General features: G+C 39.7%; 1 protein-coding gene across 2 annotated transcripts; it reads right to left on the bottom strand.

Moving 5' to 3' along the window:
• Positions 1–589: 589 nt before the first annotated feature.
• Asb11 (ankyrin repeat and SOCS box containing 11) lies at positions 590–27,442 on the bottom strand. Of its 2 annotated transcripts, none has more exons than XM_042680509.1 (7): positions 26,879–27,442; positions 16,521–16,600; positions 10,873–10,980; positions 7,462–7,612; positions 6,411–6,545; positions 4,423–4,614; positions 590–1,154 (listed from the first exon to the last, which is right to left on the bottom strand). In XM_042680509.1, the coding sequence occupies exons 1-7, from the start codon at positions 27,057–27,059 to the stop codon at positions 1,030–1,032; spliced, it is 972 nt and encodes a 323-aa protein (XP_042536443.1). In that variant the 5' UTR covers positions 27,060–27,442; the 3' UTR covers positions 590–1,029. The 2 variants fall into 2 exon arrangements, with proteins under 2 accessions (XP_042536443.1, XP_042536444.1); XM_042680510.1 differs by lacking the exon at positions 26,879–27,442 and adding an exon at positions 25,955–26,222.
• Between the last annotated feature and the right edge of the window lie 256 nt (positions 27,443–27,698).

A 27,698-nucleotide genomic window follows, 5' to 3' on the forward strand; every position in this document is an offset into this window, starting at 1 on the left:
CATATAGTACTTCATATGCAGCCTTGAACACACCTTTCTTCTCTTTCTCTCTTTTCTTACCAGTGCTGGGGATTGAACACAGTATCTCCCACAGGCTAGGCAGGCTCTCTACCACTTGAGCTATACCCCCAGCCCTTTAGTTTTTATTTTGTTTTTGAGACAAAGTCTTCCTACAACCTTGCCCAGGCTAGACTCAAACTAACAATCCTCCTGCCTCAGTCTCCTAAAGAGCTGGGATTATAGATGTACACTACTCCACCCACTTTTGATACCACCTTGATGGCTAACATCAAGGTGAATTTATTTCCCAACTATTTAAAGGTCTTGATGTTGAAAATACACTTGCACCATCAGACAGTTCCTGTGAGTTCAGATCATCAGGGGTCCCTGGTGTTGCTCAATCCTAGAACGGCTTACTTGCAAAAAGAGAACTTGATATCAGAAGTTGATGTGCTATAGAATTCAACCTTGAGTGAGCTAATCTCTTCCAGAATCTCTTATCAGGATGTCAGTAACTGAAAGCCCAAATAACGGTAATATTTCCAATGTATTTAGCTTTTGATGTATTAAAAAGACAGGGACATCAAAATCATAGCAGAGATTTATTCTAGGAATAAAAACAAAGAGCTGTAATAGGAGAGAAGTAAATCAATGACACACTCTGGAATACTTCATATTCATTAAAATCTTAGGCACTGGACTTAATAATCAGAAATGTTGTCTCTTAGATACTAGAGGAACCTAATTCACTACTTTATAGTGTTAAGAAGAATTTTTTTAAAAAAAGAAGAATTGTTACTTAGACAGTTAATAATTAAAAGGTTTCTGGCTGCTCCCTTGGTTAATGAGAATACTAAGCTAATTAGCAGTTTGCCTATCCCATATGTTTCAGTTTGCTGGCTTGCTACTCTTAATTGGCTGAACTCATTAGAAGATATTGGGAGTCTAGCTGTTGAATGTCTATACTAAATATACTATGTGCAGAAAACAGTCTACTTATTTCCAGTATCTTCCTGCAGACAGTTCCTCCTACTGGTACAGGAGGAATCTTTCCAGAGGTTCAGGCAGATGCAGTTGGTTGATGGTTTGACGGTAGGATCGTCCCAAGCACTTCCGGATGCGCAGGCGGCAGAGCTGAGAAAGAGTAGGTGGGCCTGAGAAAGGAAATCAGAATGGTGTGAATCTCCCAGAAGAGGCTGAAGCTTCGTAAACACAGAAGAGAAGCTGGATCTGTATAAGAGTCCCACACAGAGGGACTGATGGCCCCTTGGTAGAAGGATGTTCTTCAAGTTGATCCCCCTCTGGAGATTTGTATTACTGACACTGAAAAATGTGGCAATCCAGAAGAAAGTTAGGAAAGAAGGGGCAGGGCCTAGAGAGGATGCACCTCATTCATTCATCATTGTCTGTGCTAATGAGAGGGAATGTTCTAGATGAGGAGAAAATGCAAGTGAAAACACTACCCAAGCAAGACCTCAAAATAGTTTCACAGCTGAGGGATAAGCAGGGAGTAACTTGAATTGTGTGGTCACGGTGTTAGGAAACATTTAGCTAAGGCTAAATAGCTCTTAAAGTTCTCCTGGTCCTCCCAGTGTTAGTCCTGCCCATGAGGTGGTACTGCCTGCATTCTGCTTCACATCTGGAGGGACCTCCATTATTGGAAACATTCCAGTTTCATAGAGATACATAGAAAGGATTCAAATCACTTAGATTCCATATTCTCTGAACAAGTCTTTTGGAGTTTCATTATATCTGTGACGCAGAGTAGCTTTGACTCCTTAAGGATTCAAAAAAATGGTTGAGGAATTGGAGGTGTGGCTCAATTGGTAGAGCCCCAACTAATAAGCAAAAACATCAGGTACTGAGTTCAAGTCCCGAGCTTGAACAACAACAAAAATAAAGATAGTTCAGAGTCCAAAATATACTTGAACAGGATTATGTCTAGAATACCAGTTACACAGGGACATTCATATTATTCCCTTATTTCCTAAACTGACTCTAAGCAAAAATTTTCTCCAGCGGATCTAATTACTGGCCAAACTTTTGAAGAAAATTGTACTACAGCATTATTTTATACCCCACAAAAATGGAGGATTGTATATGCAAATATCCAAGTGACATTTAAAGTTGCCATTAACGACAAACATCCAAATAATAATTGATAGCTACCTGGAGTACCAATCAATTTCCTTTCGTTAAAATCTTGGGAATTGAGGATGGAAATTATCCTTACCTGTTGCCCCTTAGGTCTGGGATCAGTCCTTTAAATTATAAAAAAAAAAAAGAATTAAACTAAATAACTAAGGTTCTCCACAAAATAGTAATGCAGATAAATTACCCAATTTGCCTAGAGAAGTTCAGACACCATGGTGAACTCTGATGCAGCTGTTATTTATCCTGCAAGAGTATGAGCTTCTATTAACAAAGACAGAAAACAGAGAATTTTATTTCTTTTTTTTTTTGGGGGGGGGGGGGTCCAGTCGTGGGGCCTGAACTCTGGGCCTGGGCGCTGTCCCTCAGCTCTTCAGCTCAAGGCTAGCACTCTACCACTTGAGCCACAGTGCCACTTCTGGCTTTTTTCTTTTTGCTTATGTGGTGCTGAGGAATCAAACCCAGGGCCTCATGCATGCAAGGCAATTGCTGTACCACTGAGCCACCTTCCTAGCCCAGAGAATTTTATTTCTAAGGGATGTAAATCCTAGACCTAAGGCAGAAAATGTGCAAACTGCCATAGACTACTTTTATTTGCTTATTAACTGTTGCATGGATCCTTTACAAACTAGATCTGGTTAAGAAACATCATAATTCTTCCAGTAGAAATTCCACAGAAACATTAATGATCTAGACCACTGGAAGTAATGAAGTATAATGGAACTCAAAATATGTCTCTTGGCTAATAACAGCAACATTGCTTGGGAGCTTGCTAGGGTCTCATCCCAACATCCTTAATCAATATCTGAAATTTAACATGATACTCTGATGATTTATATGCACATTGAAGCTCAAGAAGACTATTCCTAAAACAATTAAGCAAAGAAAACCACTTGGAAGGCACTTAAGACAGTTGGTGAAACCAGTCCATGATATGAGATAGCTCCCTACTGGAAATTGCTTCTGAAGAGTTAGAATACAAGTGCAAGTTTTGAGACTCAGATGGTTTAGTTAGCACCTCAGTCATACTTTTTAGAAGCTATGCCATCCTCTGCAAGCCAATCTCTCTATGCTGTTCCTCATTTGTTTGTGGTATAGCACCAGCTACTATAAGATTCTAATGGCTTTTTGTTTTTGTTTTTGTTGGTCATGGGGCTTGAACTCTGGGCCTGGTGCTGTCCCTGAGATGTTCAGTTCAAGGCTAGTACTCTACCGCTTGAGCCACAGCGTCACTTCTGGTTTTCTGGTTTTCTTGCCCAGTCTGGCTTCGATCCATAGTCCTCAGATCTCAGCCTATTGAGTAGCTAGGATTATAGGTGTGAGCCACTGGCGCCCAGCTACATTCTAATAGCTTTTAAGTTTTAAGAATGCAGTGAGACTAGACTATGTAAAGATAAGTCATTTTAAAAATTTTTGAATATTTTCCTCAGTACCCAAATGATCAACAAAGGCTCAGAAAATATATTTATTTCTATATGGACATCTAAATGATTCTCTATTGAATTCAGGACCTGAAGCATTTCAGAAACTCACCTTTCCTGGTATCTCTAGTTGCTCTTAACACCCATCATGAAAGTGGGAATGAAGAAATGAGAATGAAGAACTAGTTATTCCCTGATCTGGAGAAGAGGTATATAGCTTTACCATTTAGTCAAGTTTCTGAAATACAGCCTCTGTCCTCCACCTATAACTCAAGTAGAGTCTCATGTCACTTAATAACTGGATCCGTTCTGAGAAATGTGTCATCAGGCGATTTTATTACTATACAAACAGCACAGAGTATCCTTACATAAGTGAAGATGGCTATGATGTCTCTAGATTACATCATCTCATGACACATGGTATATATAGGCAGCCATCACTGATGGGCCTTAAGCAGAACATGCTTGTATGTCTAATGTGCCCATACATTGTCTCCTAGTGTTTCAAAGAAGAGTTTTAGTTTGCTTGGTCATGTGCTTACACGAGAATAGATATAATTGTTTGACTATTTCATAATGAATGCAAGATAATCTAATTATATTTTATGGAAAATATAAAGTACTAATTTGGTTCTGTGTGTGTGTGTGTGTGTGTGTGTGTGTATTCTTTGGTTATTAGAGAATAGCTACAGTATGTTACAAATCCCAGAACATGTGGCAATGAGGTCTTGTGACCTCTTACAATACCACTGCAGAAAAAAAAAAGAAGGAAAATATTGTAGAGATGAAACAGAAAGGAGAGTGAGGTATGAGCTCAGAAAGGAGAATTGAATCCCCAGCCCTTCCTTACCTTCACAGAGAATAAGCGCCTGTGCCACATTGCTTTTGGGAGCTGCCAGATCAAGTGGAATTTTGCCCTGTGCATTTCTGAGCCTCAGGTTAGCCCCATAGTCAACCAGTGTGTAGATGATCTCCAAGTTGGACTGCTTGGCTGCAGCATGCAGTGGGGTGTTCAGCCATTGGCCCTGATCAGGATTGGCTCCTTAAGAAACAGATGGCCACCATTGAACACAGTACAAATGTACAGCATAATAAGCCTATGACACATTGGACATACCATTGAGAAAAGTATTCTGTATACCAAAGTAGCTTAGTAAGAAGTGAGGTTAGACATTTATAGTCTTTTTAAATCAGATAGTTGTTTTCCCATACAAAATGTGTGACATACAAAAACAGTATGTGGAACTCCTGTTACAGAGTTATTTTGATTTGTCTTTTAGAAAAAGATACATGTATATATTATATTATTTGAAGCTCAAAAAAAGATGTCTGAACTCATCATTAGAAAATTGCAAATGAAGCCCAGTGCTGGTGGCTCATGCCTGTAATCCTAGCTACTTAGGAGGCTGAGATTTGAGGATCGCGGTTCTAAGCCAGCCCAGGCAGGAAAGTCCGTCAAACTCTTATCTCCAATAAATGACAGAAAACCGGAAGTGGTACTGCAGCTCAAGTGGTAAGACTGAAGCCTTGAGCTGAAGAGCTGAGGGATAGCGCTCAGGCCCAGAGTTCAAGCCCCACAACCAACAAAAAAAGAAAGTTGCAAATGATGGGAACTTAAAAACTTAAATATTCTGAGCCAGGTGCCAGTTACTCATTATTATAATCCTAGCTAGCAAGGAGGCTGAGATCTGAGGATCCCAGTTCAAAGCCAGCCTGAGCAGGAAAGCCTGTGAGATTCTTATCTCTAATTAATTACCAAAATTCAGGAATAGAGCTGTAGCTCAAATAGTAGAGCCCTACCACTGAATTGATGAAAAGAGCTCAGGGATAGCACCTAGGCCTTGAGTTCAAGCCCCCAGATCTCATACACACACACACACACACCATTAAAAATACTAAAAATAGCCAGGCACCCGTGGTTCACATCTGTAATCCTAGCTACTCAGGAGGCTGAGATCTAAAGATCATGGTTCAAAGCCAGCCCTGGCAGGAAAGTCCATGAGACTCTTATCTCCAATAAACTACTCAAAAAAGCTAGCAGTGGTGCTGTGACTCAAGTGGTAGAGTGCTTGCATTGAGCAAAAGAATCTCAGAGACAGTGCCTAGGTCCAGAGTTCAAGCCCCAGGGCTGGCAAAAAAAAAGCAAAACACCTAAATATTCTAAACTAAAAATAATTACTATAGCTTCCACTTTTACAGCTACATGTGTTAAATCTTTAACCAAGTGATAGTTTTAAGGTATTTTATTTTCCCCTGAAATATTTTCTACATATATCATTTAAAGTTTTAAAAACTGACTAAATAATTGATCAAGACTGTACAACAGTGTATAACCAATATGTGGTGTTTTTAATGATCCACCACCATCTTCCTGGTAACCTCATCCAGATTTTTCTCTAGGGAACCACCTTCTTGAGATTCTCAGTTCATATGTTCTAGGGAAGTCTAGAAAGTGCCGAATAATCTGAAATGCTAGCTTGAGCCAATCAATATATTGTATTCCCTTAGCCAACACAACTGGTCGGAGATGGATATGTGACTCAAAAAGAGAATGCTCTTTCTTGCTGCATTTGGATGAGGGAGGCGGCAACTCAGGTGTTGATGGCAGCCATTCTGAGACCAGCAGGGAAAAAATATAGGTAAGTGGAACCACCGTTAAACATAGCAGAACTGAGAAATACAGAGACTTCCTTCTCCTGAAAATCATCTGTTTTTAGCATTCAGATATTAAATGTGATCTGAATTTGTTTTAGCCTCGTAAGAGTTTCATTTTTGAAGCCATAAAAAGAGCAAGTTCAGCTGTTCTTCTTATAAAACCCAAAGACTTCAGGTAATTACCTAATTCCAGAAGCTTCTTCAGACAATCTTCCTTCTCGTAGGTACAGGCCACATACAGGGGAGTCCCAATATGAGGCAACTCTTGGTCAATATTGACATTATTTGCCAGCAGAATCTCCATGCACTCTATGTGACCTGGTGAAACATGAAATAACTTCACTCAAATAAGGAACACACTGAATTATTCACGGAATTACAGGACTGTTTCTTTGGACTGGGTTTTAGACATAACTTAGGTCCATTTTCTTTTGGAAATCATAGATTAAAAACCCTCAAAACAGACCCACTACAAATAGAAATGTAACCATAGGCCTCTGAGCCCAGTTATTGGTTGAGATCGAGTCACACAAACTTTTAAGCCTTAGCTGACATCAAACCATGAACAATCCCCTGATCTCCACCTCCCAGGTGGCCAGGGTTACAAATGCCTTCAAATTAAACTCTTTCTTCACTTCCAGAGGAATTGATAATATAGAAGGAGTCTTGAGTCAACTTCAAGATTTCCAATACTTTTTCATGTTGCAGTTTTTATCAAGAATTATACCTTCAAGTCATTAGCTCATTTATAGCATATGACTCATGGGCAGTTACTCGTCCATTAGCCATGTCATCTTTGACTTTCAGACTCTTCCAGAATGTATTGCTTTTTTGGTGGTTGATGTCTTATGGGCTTTGAGGATGAACCATTTCACTTCTAAAGCACAGACACAAGCCCAGCACAGTTCACAAGGACACAATGACTGCCGTGGCTTTACCAGCTGACCTCACAAAACCAGCAAAGAAACTTCAGAGAAAGGCATGCTGAAAGACTGTCCCCCCAGAATGGGATAGCGGAGATATAAAGGGCTTCCCAGGTATTAAAAATGACTGTTTTATGTCCCTTTGAGATTTCTGGAAGATTTAAAGATGCTACTGTGGGATGTCTAAGCCACCTGTATTTTGATGGTGTGAACATCTGAGTGACTCTTGTTTAACCTACATTAGAATGTTCATTCATGGATATTAGGGTGAGCCCACCAATATGTTGTATGCATTGTAGTAGCTCCTTTACCTCTCTTCACTGCCTCATGGATGGGTGAGCACAGATGCATGTCAAGCTGGGCCCTGGCTCCATGCTCCAGCAACATGGAAACACAGGCAGCACTCCCACTGCAGCAGGCATTGAAGAGTGGTGTAGCTCCATGAATTGTCACTCCATTGACCTAATGATAGGCAGAGAAACCAAGAGGATTTATTGCATTGTTCTCACTAACACCCCCCCCCCATCCACCTGTGTATTCCTATGTATATTCCTGGGGAAATTCCCCATGATAATGAAGGAAGGAACCCATATAATTCAAATAATCTCAGCCAGCCACCAGTGGCTCACACTTCTAATCCTACTGACTCATGAGACTGAGATGTGAGGATTTCAGTTTGAAAGCAGCCCATATAGGAAAGTCCATGAAATTCTTTATCTCCATTTAACCACCAAAAAGCTACAAGTAGAGCTGTGGCTTACATGGTACAGCACTAGCCTGGAGCAAAAAGACTCACAGACCAAAGACCTGTGTTCAAGCCTCAGACCAGGACAATAAAATAAAATATCCTCATGAAGTTATTACGGATCAAGGGAGTTACTATATGTTAAATGCTTATTAGACTATTACATGGTACCTAGTAAGCAATGAATAAACATTTGTAACAATTATTTCCATTTTCCATGAATTTGGAGCTCATCCTCCCACTTCCAATTGTGAACAAGTATGGCAAGAGCCAAAAGTATTAGAGAACTCAGCTAACATTTTTTTTTGTTGGTGGGTCTTGAACTCTGGGCCTGGGCGCTGTCTGTCAGCTCTCAGCTCAAGGCTAACTCTCTACCATTTGAGCCACAGCGTGACTTCTGGTTTTCTGAGTGGTTTATTGGAGATAAGAGTCTCATGGACTTTCCTGCCTAGGCTGGCTTTAAACTGTGATCCTCAGATCTCGGCCTCCTGAGCAGCTAGAAATACAGGCATGTGCTACCAGTGCCCGGCTCAGGTAGCTCTTGATCCCAACTTCTGGGCTTGAAATAAATCTCCCTATAAGCCTATGGTCTTTGTTGCTACAATTTTCTGTTATGGTTTAATGGACAGAAATTAAATGTGTCTCTCCCAAGCTGTGACTCCCAAAGAGATCATAGCAAAGCTAAAGACTCATAGAAAATAGCACCAACACGATATCTCCAACCATCCTGGGAGGCAAATGAGGACCAGCAGGGCTGAAGATAATCAGTGAGTATCTGGAATAGACTGGAAAGAATATTTGGGATCCAGACAGTAAGGGCTTGATAGCAAGCCATTTTACTCAATAACTACAGATAGCTGCTCATAATATCAGAATTCTAAATAATAATAATAATTATTATTATTTTTATAATAATTATAAATTATTACTATAAAACTGCATATATAGTCTTCATTATATAGAAAACTTAAAAATTACCTTTGCTAACATGGCAGAGGTAGACAAGGATGGTCAAATGTGTGTTAAGTTCCTCTGTTAGGGATTTCAAATTTATTTTCAATTCTAACTGGTTTGATGTTTATTTTCTAAGTATCCCCCCGACATACACACTCCACCAAGTCTGAGAAATCTTCATGTTTTGATTGCCTGTCATCTTTCTCCTAGTTCACATCAGCAAACAATGTTGTAGAAAGAAAGAGGAGTGAAACAAATTGCTTGCTCTTGAGCAGGTGGAATTGCATTTTAGAAAGGGTGAACACCAAAGGTGCTGCTTTTGCTATAATAATAAGTGATATAGACCACTATGGGAGAACAAAGGAGACATTAGACTTGAGAAATAGGAAGTACAATTAACAAGATTTTTGTGATTAATTAGATGGAGCAATAGCAAAGATAAAGATGACTTTTGTGTTCAGTCTCTGAAACTGGAAATCCAATGTAAGGAGAAAGTCCCAGAGGGTAGAACATGATAATCACAGCTTCAGATAAGTTGAGCTTGACTTATCAGTGAGACAGTCTATTATTGGGGACTTTCTGCTGACTGACTCACTATTTCCTCTTCCTGTTCATATTGCTGATTTAAAGGTTAAAGGGCATAATATAGTATTTATTGGCTGATCCTTTATAAAACTGCCAAAGACTACAGGCAACTGTTGAATTCTTCTTTTTGATAGCCACTAAAACTCCTTTGTCAGAAGAGATAAATGTTTCACATTTTCTGCCAATGCTCCGGTGGTGACTCTGATCAGATGGTTTAAGAGGAAAAGGCTCCACCCAGCCTCATCTTCCTCACCACCTGTCATACTCCCAAGTTTAATTTGGGTCACATGAGGTAACCTAGAGCAATACCACCTAACAGAATTACATGAATCATTAGGAAGGCTTTCATCAGTTCTACATATAGAAATTCAACTGCCAGAGCTGGGCGCTGGTGGCTCATGCCTATAATCCTAGCTTCTCAGAAGGCTGAGATCTAAGAATCATGGTTCAAAGTCAGCGGGGGCATGAAAGTCTATGAGACCCTTATCTCCAATTAACCACGTAAAAATTACAATTACAAGTGGAGCTGTGGCTCAAAGCAGTAGAGCACGAGGCTTTAACAGAAAAGCAGTGCCCAGGTCCTGAGTTCAAGGCCCACAGCCAACAAAAAAAAAAAGTTGAGAGAAACTCAACTTCCATATAAAATGTAGAAATCTTATCATTAAACAATTTAAGACCTTGTAGCTCATATAATAAAGAATATAAAGACTTGATTAAACAAGGAGAGTGGCAGCAATGTATCTGGCAAGTAAATATGGGTGTCTCTGAGAAATTTCACACGTTTGATTTTTGTAAATTGAAAAAATTAAGATGTAAGCTACAAATAAGGTAAAGTTAAATTTGTGAGGAATGGTCATATATTTATGTGTCAGTATTGGGGCTCGAACTCAGGGCCTGGGCGCTGTCCCTTAGCTCTTTCTCTCAAAACTGGCACTTTACCACTTGAGCCACACCTCCACTTCTGGCTTTCTTGTGGTTAATTGGAGATAGGAGTCTCATGGACTTTGCTGCCCAGGCTGGCTTCAAGCCATTATCCTCAGATCGCAGCTTCCTGAACAGCTAGGATTTCAGGTCTAAGTCACCAGCACCCAGCTAATTTGTGGCGGGGTTAAAAATGTATTCTTAATTCAGAGCTCATTTAAAGGGATGATTTTGAACGGGTAAAATAATTATTGTGTTAAGGTGATATTTATTATTCTGTTAGATTTTTTTTAAGTCTTCATCATAGTTTGGAAAGATTCCTATGAATGGCCACATTGGAATGTTCACACCTTTAACAGGCTGTAAAGAGAAGACTAATCTGAATGATAGAATATGTACGTAGATGGGACCAGACTTGTCCACACCACAGTGAAGAAGCAGTTGGGGCAGGAAATGTCTTGGGTGTTTACAGATGCACTTGGGCAGACACACCCAAGTGCACAGAGCCAGTACTCACCTGTGCGCCACTTTCCAGCAAGGCTCTCGCACAGGCCACATGCCCTCCCAGGCAAGCCTCGTGGAGGGAAGAGACATGGTTAAGTGTCAGAAGGTTCACATTGACACCCTATAATTTGGAGAGAAGAGAGTTAAAGGTTGCATTAATGATGGCAATGAGAGCAATGCAGTTCAACAGGTTTCTGAAGTTTTCACAATCTGTGGGGTGCAGTACCAACACGAGATAGGGAGGAACAGAAGTCCTGGCCTGGAGAGTACACATAGCATGACAGCCTCAAAGTCATTTAGCCAACATTTTTTTGTTCAGTATTCTGAGCCAGACAATGTACGAGAATCTAGGTTTACAAAACCTTTGACATGAGTCTCTCTCCTCCAAAAGGTAGAAATGAAAAGCAATGGAGGAAGTATAATACTTTCAATTGCACTTGGAAGCATGGGATATCCTTGAAACTGGCTTAGGCAGGAAGAAAAAAAAACACAAATGTGGTGGTATTTAAGTGTGACTGGAAGCACAGAAACTTCCAAACTGGGAAGACAAGAAAGTAGCATGCCTTTGGGAACAAATGGAATACGCAAATGCAAGAAGCTGGCATGAACACCAATTATTAGTTATTTTAGGATGAGAAAGAGCCCATGGTATGGGGAAATAGGGGATAGAGGAGATTGAGGGTATTGAGAAAGCTAGAGCCAGATCATGAAAGGCTTTGATTTCTAAACAGGGAGTGTGTGTCTTCTAGGAAATGAGGTACCTATAAATCTGTTGTACTGTAGAAGATGAAGCTAATAGAGTCGCCATATTAGAAGAGTCACACTGGAAACAGCACATGGAGGACTGATGGAACAAACAGGAATACGAAACCGAAGTACAGAGAACGGTGAAGGCCTTGCTATATGGTCTGGGCCTGCTGTGGGTAAAAAGACCAGTGGTTCTGAAGAGAAGGTGATGGAGAGCAAAGAGGTTCAAAAGACAGAACGGCATCTGGAACAAAAGGATGATTCCTGCACTTGAGTGTAGAAAGTTCAGAGCTGGACGCTGATGGCTCCCACCTATATTCCTAGCTACTCAGGAGACTGCAATCTGAGGATTGTAGTTGGAAGCTGGGCTGGGATATAAAGTCCAGGAGAATCTTGGCTCCAATGAACCAGCAAAAAGTCAAAAGTGAAGGTGTGGCTCAAGTGGTAGAATACAAGCCTTGAGCAAAGGACCCAAGTGAGAATATGAGGCCCTGAGTTTTACACACACACACACACACACACACACACACACACACACACACACACATGCCACAAAGAGTGCTCCTAGAAGTCACATGCTATGTAACAGCAGCATTGCTTCATATACCTTCACTTAACGGAGAAGTCTTCACTAATATAGGAAAGTGTCTGAGGCTGGATGGAGTGTCCTAGCCCTTACTCCCTTCCTCATGTCATCACTATTCTATTCCCATATTATACTTTCCTCCCCCTGGAGCTCATGGGACAGATGACAAGATCACCTTATCAGCTGGACATCTCTATCTTCTTACCCTGCTTTTACCAACTTGGCTCTCATGATTTCCCCCATGATTACTACTTTTTATCCTGAGAAGGAATTAGATCTCTGGTCTGTTATCCATGACAAATCCTGCTCTTGAAATCCTGCCTTGTAATCGATTGGCTGAAATCTTTCAAAATTGAGGTTTTTCTCTCTATTCTGTTCCTTACTTCATTTCCTGGGTCCTTTGCATTTTCATGCCCTGAATATGATATATCCCTCTACAGCTATGCTACATGTTTCAAATTGGGCTCTTTTCCACTTCCTTTTTCATACTGGATTTCTTTTTAAGAAATGAAGACTATTTTGCCAACCATTGATTCCCATACCCTCGACCCAAACCTTACAAGCAAAGACTACGCCTGTCATAAGACTGTACAATGTATTACTCAAAGCCTAAACTTTCTTCTTTCTGTAAGTAATGGCCAATTACTTGATAAGCCTAAAACATTGCAAAAGTCCATTTTATGAGTTTACTAAACACCTTTTGCAAGTACTGGCTACACAAAAATTGTCTGCTTTAGGGCTCGGAAGGTGGCTCAGTGGTAGAGCGCTTGCCTTGCATGCATGAAGCCCTGGGTTTGATTCCTCAGCACCACATAAGCAGAAAAAAAAAGCCGGAAGTGGAGCTGTGGCTCAAGTGGTAGAGTGCTAGCCTTGAGTTGAAGAGCTGAGGGACAGCACTCAGGCCCAGAGTTCAGGCCCCATGACCGGACCCCCCACCCCCCAAAAAAATTGTCTGCTTTAGCCGGGGGTCAGTGGCTCACGTCTGTCATCCTAGCTACTCAGGAGGCAGAGGTCTGAGTATCATGGTTCAAAGCCAGCCCAGACAGGAAGAGTCCGTGAGACTCTTATCTCCAATAAACCACTGAGAAAATGGGAAGTGGCGCTGTGGCTCAAGTGTTAGAGTGTTTGCCTTGAGCTGAAGAGCTGAGGGACAATGCCCAGGCCCAGAGTTCAAGCCCCATGACTGACAAAAGGAATTGTCTGCTTTATTCTGACAGAATCTGAGGACAGGACAAGGATCACATTTAATGGCTTGAGCTCCTTATGCTTTATTACATAGATTTCATGATTTAACCAATTTTAACAAAGTTCCTCACAATGGAACCTTGGAAAGCATGTGTTAGATTAATGTTAAGATGATTCAGCTGTCATTTTGAGTTTTGTTTTCGGGACTAAATAGCGTTAGAATCAATTAGAAATGGTGATCTAATGGTTGAATTTCCTATTTGTATTTTATTTTCTGGAATCCTTTCTCATAGCTATTTGTTTAAAAGATTTAAAAATCATTGCACTTTGGTCAGAACAAAAAAATACATAGATCATAAATTTAAAAAAAAAGAAAAGAAAGAAAAATGTCTAGTCCACAAGGTGGCAACACTTTGTTAGAGAAGAAAGCCTGCATGGTGTAAAAAACTCAGAGTCTTTGAAAGTGGAGAAATGTAATGCTGGATAGAGTACATGACATACATTATGTATGAGAATGTGGAGATGCAGAGAGCACAAATAATGCCTAAATCTTGGGGCTCCCTAGCTGTTGGTAATAGCCAGCATTATGTTTACTCAAGATAGTTTAATGTTTTACTCACATTTGCCACTTACTTAAATTTGAAATGAAGTTTTTACAAGTGAAGCATATATAGTGACAGTGCAAGGGTTTGAACTCAGGACTCGGGCACTGTCCCTTTGCTTTTTCATTCAAAGCTGGTGCTCTACAATTTGAACCACAGATCCACTCCTGGCTTTTGGTGGTTAATTGGAAATAAGAGTCTCACGGAGTTTCCTGCCCAGGCTGGCTTCAAACTGTGATCCTCAGAGCTCAGTCTCTTGAGTAGCTAGGATTACAGGTGTCAGCTACTAGCTCCAGACTAGAAAAGTATGTTTGACTAATGTTAAGAACAAGGTGGTGATATAGCAAGAAAAAGTTGAATTTTTCTGCAGAATTTTCTTATACATTTAACCACATTATTGAAGTTAACATGCTAATGGAATAGACTTAAAAAACAAAAGTCCAAAGTTAATAGACCATAGCTCAAAAATAAAAATCAAGGTGGATGAGGTGGCTCATGCTTATATTCCTAGCCACTTGAGGACCAGGAGGATCATAGTTTGAGGCTTAGCTCTGGCAAAAAGTTACTGTGACCTGATCTCAACGAATAAAATGCTGGGCATGGTGGCACATACCTATCATTGCAGCTATGTAGGAAGCATAAATAGGAGGAGCATGGTCTAAGACAAGCTCTGGACAAAAGTGAGACCCTACTTAGCAAATAACTAAAGCAAAAATGACTGGGGGTGTTATTTAAGTTGTATATTGCCTGCTTAGCAAGCACAAGGCCCCGAGTTCAAATGTGAGTGCCAACAATAAAAAGCATTAAATGAGGGGCTAGGAATATGACTTAGTGGTAGAGTGCTTGCCTGAGGCCCTGGGTTCGATTTCTCAGCACCACATAAACAGAAAAAGCTGGAAGTGGTGCTGAGGCTCAAGTGGTGTGCTATTCTTGAGCAAGAAGAAGCTAGGGGACAGTGTCCAAGTTCAAGTCTCAGGACTGGCACAAAAAAAAAGCATTAAATGAGACCATGCCTGTAATCCTAGCTACTCAGGCAGCTGAGATCTGAGGATTGCAGTTTGAAGCCAGAAAAGTCCCTGTGAGGCTATTATCTTCAATGAACCACTCAAAAACCAGAAGTGGCGCTGTGGCTCAAGTGGTAGAGCACTGGCCTTGAACACAAAGAAGCTCAAGGACAGCACCCAGGTCCTGAGTTCAAGCCCCATAACCAACAAAAAAATTACAAATCATAAAGAAGAAAGAAAAAAGATATAGATATACAAAAGGAAATGTACACCCAAAATTCAAAATGGTAAGGAATTCTAAAAGTAGTTAGGTGATAGTTAGGATGTGGAAAAAAGACACACTGACTGACCTCCTTTGTACATGCATACAAAAAAATACAAATAAAGCAAATGGTATGTGTACTTTTATTCATTTCACAAATATCTCCTAGGCCTCTCTATATAGTCATAAATACAAATAGAGACCCCCCCTTAATAACTAAGACTTTAATAAATCCTCCCCAAGGAATAAGTTTATCTGTCAAATTCTTTATTTTTCTGTTTGTCAAATTCTTTTAAGGCTTGTTATTCAAATAGTATTTCATAGGGCTAGACCTCTCAAGTGTAACCAGTGATTCCCAATTCCTCACTTTGTCTCATTTGTTTAATGTTTTCCCTTTGGTGTGACTTACATCTATTGAATAGAATATGGTAGAAGAGATGGGATGTCACTTCAGGGATTAGATTCTTTAAAAAAAAAACCTGTGACTTCTTTCTTAGGCACTCTCTCTCTGGCAAAGGCAAGCTGCTGTCTCATGACAGTCTTGTGGCAAGCCCATGTGTTAAGGAACTAAACTTTGTCAACAACCACATGAGTGAATTTGAAAGTAGATCCCTTCGCAGTTGTGCCATGAGATGCCTGCAGCCCTGGCTGATGCTACACAGTCTGGGAGCTGTTCCTTGACCCAGGGAAACGTCAAAGCTCTAAAGGACTGTTCTTTTGAGCCACTGGGCTTGGAGTTGATTTGTTTTCAGCAACAGTAGATAAATATAACTTCAGTCTTCCCCTCACTGGGTGAATGAGGTGCATTAGTGCAAACACAAATTTGAGAGTATCTTTCACCATCCTTCACAAAAGCTGTCTCTGAAGCAAAGGAAGGGCTAGAAAGGAAGGCAGGGGACTAGGCAGAAAACAAAGCAGTTCAGGAAAGGAGAATCAAGAGGAGTAAATGATGAGAAGCAAAAGGAGACATATGCCTGAAGTTCAGTGGCTCATGCCTGTCTCATCCTAGCTGTTCAGGAGTCTGAAATCTGAGGATTGTGGTTCTAAGCCAGCTTGAGAACAAAAGTCCATGAGACTCTTTTTTCCAACTAACCAGTAAAAAGCCAGAAGGGGAAGTGTGGCTCAAGTGCTAAGTGCTAGCCTTGAGGAAAAAAAAAAAGCTTAAGGACAGCACCTAAGCTTTGAGTTCAAGCCCCAACAGTAACATAGACACTCACACAAAAGCATGTTACTTGATTATAGCATCACCTAGAGTCAGGCCTTCAGTTTACTTACCTGGGAAATTAAAGTCTTCAGAGCCAGTAAGCGCCCCTGGGCCGCAGCTTCATGAAGTGGGGAGCGATCAGCCCAGCAGTCTGAAACATAAGCCAAGTGAAGAGTTAAAAGTCTAGAAACGTCTTCCTCTAGCTTGTTTGTACTGCCAACCTACTGTAAAGGGGCGAAAGAAGTGTGAGGGAAGGAGAGGAAAAAGCAGGTGCCACGCATCAGGCTTTTTGGCCCACTGCTTTGAGAGGTGGCAAGTCGCAAGTAGAAAGTCCATTTGTTTGGTGGAGTGGAAGAAGATTGGTATAGTCTCTCACTGGCTTTTGGATGTCACTTTTAACAAGCAATAGATTGAATTAAAAGTAATGTCCAGCTCTTGACTCCCATAGCTCTAAAGAAGGTAAAGTGAGGAACGAAGGAGATCAATGAACTTCTATTCTCATCCTTCCCCTGCCTCTCACCCTCATCCATACCTTAAAGATCCAACCCCCTCCAGAAAACAAAACTGTTCAGAAATCAGGGGAAATCATTTATCTTCCTTCTTCTGTTTCATGTGATAACACAGTATATATTCTCATGCCTAATATTGATTTTCAGAGGATATAATCCTCTAAAAGTTATTTGTTAAACAGCTTTGATGTAAGCAGTTTAGTGTTATGGCTGAGACTGGGTCTCATGGAGTCAGACTGCCTGGGTTCAAGTCCTACCTTGATCACTGTCTCTGACAAAGTCGAGTAAGAGGATATATGCTGTCCAATAAAATAGGAAGTTCTAAGTCCTCACTGATATATGTGTGTGTGTGTGTGTGTGTGTGTGTGTGTGTGTGTGTAATACAGAAAAATGGAGAAGAGAAACTGCTTCCTCATGATATACTTCCAACTTAGAAATGAAGAAGACACTCTAGAATCAGCCTCCCATTATCACTCCCTCACACACAACATCATTACTGATTATAAAATCCAGTGGAGCAAAATTGTAGAAATTATGTCTATGTGATTCAGTTAGCAAACACAGAGATGGAACAAAGTAGCCCTGCGCACCAGGTGGTGGAATGCAACAAGCCGCATTATGTGCCATCCCAGGGAACATGATGTGCAGAACGCGCCATCTTTCTGAGATATTCCTGCCCCCCCACCCCCAAGCATAACCTGATTCTTATCAGGACACAGTACACCAGCTCAAACTGAGGGGGCATTCTACAAAATAATTGATCTATAACTAGTTTTAAGAAAGTACTCAAGAATTATTCCAAATTGAAGGGGAACAAGACACAACATCTCAACACTTGACCTTGAATGGGTTCCAAAGACATGTGGAAAGAATTGACTATATACAAATAGAAACTGTGGGAAATGAGAAGTGAGCATTTTTGTAAGGCTCTTGTAATTTTTATGTCAATTGAAATCAGCTCCAAAATTTTAATATGTTTTCTTTAAAAAAAAAAAAAACAGACAGATAGAACTTCGTGATTCCTTCTTGTAACGAATATGTAATGCTCTCATTATTATTTGTGTCAGTAGTGGGGCTTGAACTTAGAGCCTGAGTACATTCCTTTAGATTGTTCACTCAAGGATAGCACTCTATCTCTTGAGCCACACCTCCACTTCTGGCTGTTTGCTGCTTGGGTGGAGGTAAGAGTCTCACCAACTTTTCTGCCCAGGCTGCTTTCGATCTCCGCCTCCTGTGTAGATAGATTTACAGGTGTGAGCCACCTATACCAGGCTGTAATGCTTGTATAACAAAGAAAACATACAAATTTTAATACAGTGTACATTGTCTCTCCATTGTTTCTGAGTTGGTTAAAAGTTGATTAGCAGAATATTTTAAAACTTCTTAGGGTGGGCTGGGAATGTGACTTAGTGGTAGAGTGCTTGCCTAGCATGCGTGAAGCCCTGGGTCCAATTCTTCTGTACACATAAACAGAAAAAGCTGGAAGTAGCACTGTGGCTCAAGCAGTAGAGCATTAGCTTTGATCAAAAGAAGCGCAGAGATAGTGGCTAGGCCCTGAGTTCAAGCTCCAGGACTGGCAAAAAAATTCTTTGGGGGCTGGCATAGTAGTGCATGCCATAACTCTAGCTACTTGGGAAATGAAAATCAGGAGGTTTGAGGCCAATCTCCAGCACCAATTGCAACAAGCCAGACATGATGTTGCATATCTGTGATCTGACATATGTGGGAATCACAGGAGAATCACAGTTGGAAGCTAGTTCTTGGCAAAAATTCAAGCCTCTAGCAGAGAATAACACAAAAATATAAAAAAGCGCTGGGTGTGTGGCTCATGTGGTAGAGCATTTGCATACCAAGTGCAAAGCCCTATTTCAAACCCTAGTACTGCCCTTCCCAAAGCCCCCACTTTAGACGTTCATTTGCATGAGTTGGAAATGAAATAATACAGCAGCTCAGTTTAGTAAAGAAGATAATTTGACCTCTGATTAGTCAACCTCTGATGCTCAAGCAGGCCCTGAAAGTTGGGAAGAGAGTCTTTATCCACTCATGGCTGGCAACTGAACACTGACCAGTGGAAGAGGTAAATTTGCCTATTTTGTTATTCTGCTTTACTGTCAATAGCTAGTTGATTGAAGTTATAAAACGGTACTACAAAGTAAACATGTCTAATATGATCATGGAAACCCAAAATGCTCCAAAGTGAAACATTTTCGGTGTTAACATAAGACCCACAAGTGGAAATTTACATACCGGAAAACTACTTCATGCCCCAATTTAAAATATTGCTTAAAATGGCCTTCAGGCTATGTGTATAAGGCATATATTAATAAGGCACAAGTGAATTTTGTGTTTAGGCTCAGGGTCCACTCACAAAATCTCTCTGCATATATATGTGTATATATATATATGTATAAATATATGTATACCTATGCATATATTCTAAATTCTTGTGTATTTGCTGCACTGAGCCCAGGTGTGCTCCCTTAGCTTTTTTGTTTAGCACACCTTACCACTTAAACCATACCACCACTTGCAGTTGTTCATTTCCTGGTTAATTGGAGATGAATCTCCTGGATTTTCCTACCAGGGATGGGTTTGAACTATGAGCCTCAGATCTCAGCCTGTTGAGTAGCTTGGATTTACAGGCCTGAGCCACAGGCACCTGGGTTAAGATGCCAAAACTTATTTTGAAAATGTTGATATGAGAAACCCTTTTGGAGTCAAGCATTTCATATAATGGCCATCAACCCGCACAAGTACTCTACTAAAACATAAAGGCAAGACTTAAGTGGCAAGTGGCTTTCTCTCCATGCAGCGGCTTTATTATTACTAAATTTTACGTCTATGCAGGGTGTTGATGATTATTTCTCCGAGTGGGAAGCCACAGCCTTACCCACATTCTCATCGTATCTCAAATTCCCTTTATTTCAGTCTCCTTCCTATCTTTCTGCAACTCACCAGCCCCAACCAAGACCCACTTCATCTATACAACACGGATAAACCTCACAGGTCCAATGCCAGACGAATTCAAGAAGATAGACACAGAAGAGCATTTTCTGTGCAATTCCATTATGCACAGAAGAAACAATTCTAGAGAGAAGGAGGCAAACTCACCCTGGGCATTAGGAGTCAAAAGCAACTGCAGCAGTGGTGGGGCCTGACTGGAATTGGGTACCGTCGGAGTCATCCTGACAACAGTGGAAGTCTCTTGCTCTTGAATGCTGGTCTTCTAACGTGTTCACGTTCTGAATGTTCACCCAGCTGTCCGCTCAGCTTTTGTACCTTTCTTAATTTACGTCATACTTTCATAAAAAAATTAAAAAATGACTCACCACCACCCCCAAGTTAGAAAAAAAATGTCATTGTTCATCCCCTTCACCGATCGTGTGCACTCCCCACTCCCCATTCCCAGGGTAGGATGAGACTCTCTCTGGCCCAAGAACAGAATGTTCTTCACACGCCTTCTGCCTCCTCGTCCTAGGTGCCAGCTCCCCTGGTGCTCTGTGCTTTGGGAAGAAACAAGAAGAACAGGGACAATCTCTCCCAGATAACAGCAAGGGGAAGATATTCCTAATCGCTGACCCTCAACTACAGGTTTCATTTGAGGCCTGTGAGTTCTTCATGCCCAGGTTAACGCCTTGACACTACTGTCACCTGACCTAGGGTCTTCCATCGACGCCGAATCCTCTGATGCCCTGAATCCTCATCACATGCTTCTGAGGTCATCGTGGTAAGCCTGAGGTGCCATCTTCCATTGCATCAAGAAAGAGGGAAGCCAGGCACCAGTGGCTCACACCTGTAATCCTAGCTACTCAGAAGGCTGAGATCTGAGGTTTGTGGTTCGAAGCCAGCCTGGGCAGGAAAGTCTGTGAGACTCTTGCCAATAAACCACCAGAAACTCTGAAGTATAGCTCTGATTCAAAGTGGTAGAGCACTAGCCTTAAGCAAAAGAGCTCATGGATAGCACCAGGGCCTGAATTCAAGCCCTATGACTGACAAGAAAAGAAAGAAAGAGAGAGAGAGAGAGAGAGAGAGAGAAAGGAAGAAAGAAAGAGAGAGAGAGAGAGAAAGGGAAAGAGAAAGAGAAAGGGAAAGAGAGAGAGAAAGGAAGAGAGAAAGAAAAAGGAAGAGAGAAAGAAAAAGGGAGAAAGAAGAGAGAAGGAAAGAAAGAAAGAAAAAGAGAGAGGAAGGAAGGAAAGAAGGAAGAGAGAAAGAAAGAAAGAAAGAAAGAAAGAAAGAAAGAAAGAAAGAAAGAAAGAAAGAAAGAAAGAAAGAAAGAAAGAAAGAAAGAAAGAAAGAAAGAGAAAGAAAGAAAAGAAAGACCTACTAACAGGGAAGGGTGGCTGTCATGAACTGTTTCCTGACTACGTCTCTGCTTTCCAACTCTCTTTCCCCATGGTTGAGTAGTATTATAGGCCAAGTCAGCAAGTCATCTGCCTAAACAGATCTCTTAACTCAAGAGTTGAAATAGCCAGTCACCGGTGGCTCACACCTGTAATCTTAGCTGTTCAGGAGGCTGAGATCTGAGGATCATGGTTCAAAGTCAGCCTGTACTGATAAATCCAAGAGACTCACGTTTTCTATTAACCAGCAAAAAGCCAGAAGAGGAATTGTAGCCCAAGTGGCACCCTGAGTTCAAACCCCAGTAACTGACATACACAAAATCTAGGGGTTGAAATATCAGGACTCCCTCATTTGAGGTCGCCCATCTCTAAGCTTGTATTTATCTTACAACCTAATGGGTAAAGAGAATGTCTTGCTTTATAAAAATAAGAACACCTCAAAATGCATGACAGCCAATTTGCTCCACCAGAAGAGGTCTCATGGTTAGTATCAGAAGAAGGTCTGAAAAGTCAACTTTTGGGACTTCAAAAAAATAGCTTGCTCTGGTTTGAAGAACAGTTGATTTCTAAATTCCGCCAATACTCATGGTGGATTTACTTGTCTTAGGATATTCTGACATCCACCTTCTCTCTATAAAGAGTGTGAAATAAATCAGTTGCATCCAAACTGGCCACACTATCATTCTCAGAACTAACCTTTCCAGCTGAGAGCTGGTGGCTAATGCCTATAATCCCTGAACTACTCAGAAGACAGAGAGCTGAGGTCAGTTTGAAGCCGATTCCGGTGGGAAAGTCTGTGAAACTGGTATCTCCCATTAATCACCAAAAGCCAGAAGTGGAGCTGTGGCTCAAGTGGTAAAGTCTTGAGCAAACTAAGGGCCAGAGCCTAAGCCCTGAGTTCAAGCCCCACTATCAGAATATACGCATATACACAGAGAAAAGGCAACCTTTCCAGTACCATTGTTTCCCACCAGTTGTTTCAAAGACCCTGGAAGGGCTTTTACAGAGAATCATTCTCTTGCAACTGCCACAGTGAGAGTTTGTCTCATCTTGTTCCCAACACAGTATCTCACTCTTATCATCCTCCTTTTGTAAATTGGAGCTAATTGTGAAAAATAAGAGGATAAAAGTCATTTGGCAGGTCAGGAATTTTTCCATTCCCATACCCAGGAAATAATGCAACTAAGCTCTCCAAATAAATGAGTACTTAAGCTGGACCCAATCATCCTCTTCTAAGGCCATCTATTTTTACTTATTTAGCAGACCTCCTGGGTCACAGGGCTGCAAACACACTAGGAAGATAGTTTATTTTTCAAATATGTTTGCTTATTCCTGAGGAGGTGCACAAAAAGTGTTTGAGTACTTTTTTATTTCCCTCTTTGAATTTTTCTTAGAATGGAATTTATATCTCAAGTTCCCAGTTTCTTTTAATAATAATTTCACGATGATTTCCGTAAGTATATAGTTCAGTTAAAAAATGTCTCAGGGTTGGGAATGTGGCTTAGTGGTAAAGTTTGCCTAGCATGCATGAAGCTCTGGGTTTGGTTCCTCAGTACCACATGCACAGAAAAAGCTGGAAGTGATGCTGTGGCTCAAGTGGTAGATAGAGTGTTAGCCTTGAGCAAAAAAAGGAAGCTCAGGGACAGTGGCTAGGCCCTGAGTTCAAGCCCCAGGACTGGCAAAAAAAATGTTTCAGCCAGGATACAGTTGTTTACATTTCAAGCATTCACGATAAAGACCCATCATTCCTTTGACATTTTTAAACAAGTTTTGCCTTGTCTGACTTCAATAAGAATTTGAGATTACTGGCCTATTCTTCTAAAAGATCACCTGACTACAATTGCTGATACACACATAACAATCTTTTTTTATTCGAGTGTTGAAATTATATGATAAAATACATCCATATGTCCATATGTCCCTGGTACTTATGAAAGATAATAAAATCCATAAAGAAATTCATTTTGAAGTAAAATAAAAGCAATAGCATAATTGATATTTTGGAGAAAACAACAGTCTTTGGAGAAAAAACATGTTGTAATAAAAATTTCTGAGTTATCTAAAATATTGCAATAAATTGGATTTATAATGACTATTTTCTAGAATGTCCAGTTCTGGTCAGGAGATAAAGCTCAGTCACTGAACTGTGTTAGACACAATGTCCTTTGAACCCATTAAGGGCAGTAGAGATGAGCTAATGGTTACAGGTGGGGAAGCTGAACCCCTGCCAAGAACAAGGTGTTCCAATAAGCAAAGGCCAGCTCCACCTGAGTTAAGAAAACACTTATGGGATGGTTAGGCAGAAGCCTGAGGCAAAGGCAACAGAACTAAATAAGAGCAGAAGGCTAGGTAATGTTTGGGCAAAACTGGAACAAAGGCAAGAAAATCCTAGTGGAATACATAGGAGAGGAAAAAGCAGTTGGGAAGATAAGTCCAAAAAAGGAACAGCAGTCAAATGAAGGCTAGCCCCTTCCATCTCAAACAAGGAAGGTTAAGTGATTAGTACAACACTTTTAGAACTGATCAGATTCCCAGTTCCCGTGTGGGAAGCTGGAAATGTTTCTCTTGTCTACTTCTCCTTGCTTTATTCTGTTATACTAAGATAAATCCTTGCTATTCAATAAAAGAAAAAATAGAACTGATTTTTTAGCTTAAAAGATTTTTAATTAAAAAAAAAAACGGGGTACAATAGCATTACAACTGTAAAACCCACCAAATTCTAGAAAACAAGTTTATCTGTAATTTGAGGTAATTTGGCTTTGGCATCAATATATGGTCAGGACTCATCTCTAAAATTTTATTATTTTTATTTGTATTTTTATTTAGTATAACTATGTTTGCATGCTGGGTAATCATTTAGGTTCAAAACTCATGAATTCTAAAATATATCTGAACCAAGAGTTGTGAATAAAAGATTCAATCAGCTATTTCTACATATTATTTTTATCAATCTTCATGATCAAGTTTGGTACAGGGCATATAAATTAGCAAAGGCTGAAAAAAATCATATAACATTCCTCTTTGGAGAAAGATTGTACTTACAGAAATAACTGTGGTCTGAAGGGGAGATTCATTGATACATCTGATGCTAGACAGAATGTCAAGAACTAAACATAATACTTCAAACATTTATATTACACATATATATTATTGACAAAACATACAAAGAAGCTTGAAAGATCAAAAACTAAACCCAGCTAACCACAGCTTAATCAATTGATGAATCATATACAAATATACTAGTTTAAACCACAAATACATAGCAAATAATTAGTCTATATATGAAATTCAAAGAAAACACTTTAAAGAAATTTTACAGCCCTCCTCCCCCTCCATTTAAGGACATTTAAGGAGGGATGTGACACCAGCTTCTAAAAGCAACAGTGCCTAGGACTGCAGAAAGACTAAACTTTGCCCTGGCTGAGCTTTCTACTGTCCTTGTTTTGACATTGCTGCTAACAGTTTACAGGAATGGACTATACTACCAGAATGAAGAAATTTAACCTTGAGCCGAGATTTTTGTAAATCAGTTGGCTGACTTACTAATTAAACATCATATATTTTCCCAGCAACACTTGTTTGACCGATAAATAGCAAAGATAACTTCTCATGGACATCTAACACTTTCACAAATTTTTGTTTCTAATTTTTAATATACGTAGCTTTAAATATATAGTACCTGACTGCTAACAATGCCCCCCAAGATCTATTAGAACCATGCAAATGTGGCATGTTACTGCCACCTTATTATAGAAAGAATGGTCAAATCTGAATTACTATCTATCACCTATTGGGAATATACATGTCTGTGTGTGAATGAATGGAAGAAATTATACTGAGAAAATAACATGTATTCCTGTCACTTCTTCTTCTTTTTTTCTTTTCTTTTCTTTTTTTTTTTTTTTGTTGGTAGTGGGGCTTGAACTCTGGGCCTGGGTGCTGTCCCTCAGCTCTTCAGCTCAAGGCAAGCATGCTACCGCTTGAACCACAGAGCCACTTCTGGTTTTCTAGTGGTTTATAGGAGATCGGACTTTCCTGCCCGGGCTGGCTTTGAACCATGATCCTCAGATCTCAGCCTCCTGAGTAGCTAGGATTACAGGTGTGATCCATCGGCGCCCAACACCTCTGCTTCTTTTTAATGATAACTGGAAACATGTTCTTGACCTTATAACACAATTAATTGCAGATTAAATGAGCATTATCATAGAAGATGAACCAAGTAAAGAGAGAGGGTTAGAGTAAATGTACCTATTTAAGATGTTTGAATGCTAGCTCCAGATTTAAATTCAAAACAGGCTTACATGAGCCCTGATTACTATAAAACCTTTTCAACAGTATCTCCCCTTATACAATTAATTATACAATTTTAAAAATTCTTACAAAAAGAGTGAACTTCACTAAGGTCCACAAAGATAGGAATCACACACAGTAGCAATAGGGGAAAGCTTTGTACACTCTTCTTATATTGCTTTTGTTGGACTTTACCTAATTTAAACCTTGAGGATGATACATCTATGAGAAAACAAAAATTATTACTGAATATTGTAGAAAATCACCGCCCACACTTACATGTTAAATTAGAAAATAACTTTCCAGAAAAAAAATTAACTTGAAATTAAAGAGAACATTCTTTTTTTTCCTATCAAAATAACATACCTCCCTGAAATGTGTGACAAATGTAATCCCCAAAAGAAATCTCTTTCCACAGTCCAGGCCATTTGATATTTCCAGAAACTTCAAAATTCTTCTCACTTTTCCCAGTTAATGGAAGCATTTTGATGCTTCGTCTTGGGTAAGACCGCTGATGTCTAGTGTTTTCCGAGTTGTCTAGTGTATTAGAATCACAAAACATAAGTCTATTTTGAAAGAGAATCCTGGGTGTAAATTGAAACAGACACTAAATAAGGAATGATGTAACCCTGGAACCTCTACAAACACTAAAAATACATATGGAAATTCTTAACTGTTTATGAATAAATATTAAGCAACAATTCCAGCAGCAACAGGGGTATCTGACACATTTACTTTTGCAGCATCTCACAATTAAGGTGTATTGGTTCTTGAAAGAAATGCAGACTAATCTCTAAATGCTACTTTAAGATGTTTTACTCAAAACTTGGCATTTCTAAGGTTATTCACTTGGTTTGTGATGCTTTGCCAGAGCCATGTACAAGTAGGTTTAGTAAAAAGTTTTTTTTCTGACAGTGACAATCATTTACAAATGATAAAACTATCATGTCACATTTGGTACTTACTACTTTATCCTGAGAAACACTACCTTGTTAGACTGCTCTTTTTATTGTTAGTTTGACTAAAAGACTAAGCAAAATAATGTTATGTAATTAATTCTTTTAGCCAACAGAAATGAAGTTTCTCATAATGCTCTTTTAAAAGCCACTATTTCTTTCTTAAATAATAACTTGTAAAAGTAAAGCTGAAAATCTTCCACAAGCTGATGTAGCCAACATCACCCATTCAAAACCTAAGTATAAATAAAGTCTATCTTTTTAAAACACTGCTAATATGAATCATCTAGGAAGTTTTTTTAAGTACTGGGAATAAATTCATGTATTTTTTTACCTGAAATTCCACCATAGATCTCTTCTGCTATTCTAGCTGCTTCTTTTCTATTTCCTTTGACGATATAGAAATGGGTAAGGAGAGCCAAAAAAACTTTAATTAAAAGCTTGAAGAAAAAAAAAGTAGCAAACATAGTAATAAAAATGTTTTTGAAGCCATAGAAAACAGGACCATCTTCCATTTTGGCTTATGCTCTGTATAGATCCTTAGGACTGCAAAATTTCACTGAGTTATAATTGGTATCATATGACATCTATTTTAAACCTCGCAACACTCAGTGCTCCTGTTACCAAGAACTCAGTTTGTAGGTTCTAATCTAACTCTGATTTGGCAGCTGAAAGTGTTGACAACCATTGCAATGTTATCCTTTCCTTCTAGCTAGAAACACTCGGTAGTTCTAAACTATATTTCAGTACTAATCAACAAATCGTGTTCACATCTTAACCTTTTTTTAAAAAAACCTCTGAAACCCCTATTTTGGGTATATTTTAAAAGGCAGGGTTAGAAAAAGAAAATGAAACATATTTCTGAACGCATAGGAACAAAGCAAGTTCTTTGGCATCCATACAAACAAGTTTTACTATACCCAGAATTCGTTGTGGGAAATATATTCTCTCTTCACTATGAGGCTTATGAAAGATTGAGCCCAATTCTATAATATGACCAGTTAAAAATATTATTTAATATCCAGTCACTGGTGGCTCACGCCTATAATCCTAGCTCCATAGAAGGCTGAGATGTGAGTGAGGATTGTGGTTTGAAGCCAGCTAGGGCAAGAAAGTCCATTAGACTTTTCTCTCCACTTAAGTGCAGAAAAAGC

The sequence above is a fragment of the Dipodomys spectabilis genome, unplaced genomic scaffold (assembly GCF_019054845.1).
Source record: "Dipodomys spectabilis isolate Male_0828 unplaced genomic scaffold, ASM1905484v1 ptg000061l, whole genome shotgun sequence".
Classification (NCBI taxonomy): Eukaryota; Metazoa; Chordata; class Mammalia; order Rodentia; family Heteromyidae; genus Dipodomys; species Dipodomys spectabilis.

Bases quoted from the DNA above. Each gene is read 5' to 3' on its own strand.
- Asb11 (XM_042680510.1), bottom strand. From the start codon at position 26,150: ATGTTTTGTGATTCTAATACACTAGACAACTCGGAAAACACTAGACAT. The intron at 7,613-10,872 runs GTGAGTACTGGC...GCCTATCATTAG, and splicing joins TGCTGGAAAGTGGCGCACAG to GTCAATGGAGTGACAATTCA. The intron at 1,155-4,422 runs GTAAGGAAGGGC...TTCCTTTCTCAG, and splicing joins GGCGCTTATTCTCTGTGAAG to GCCCACCTACTCTTTCTCAG.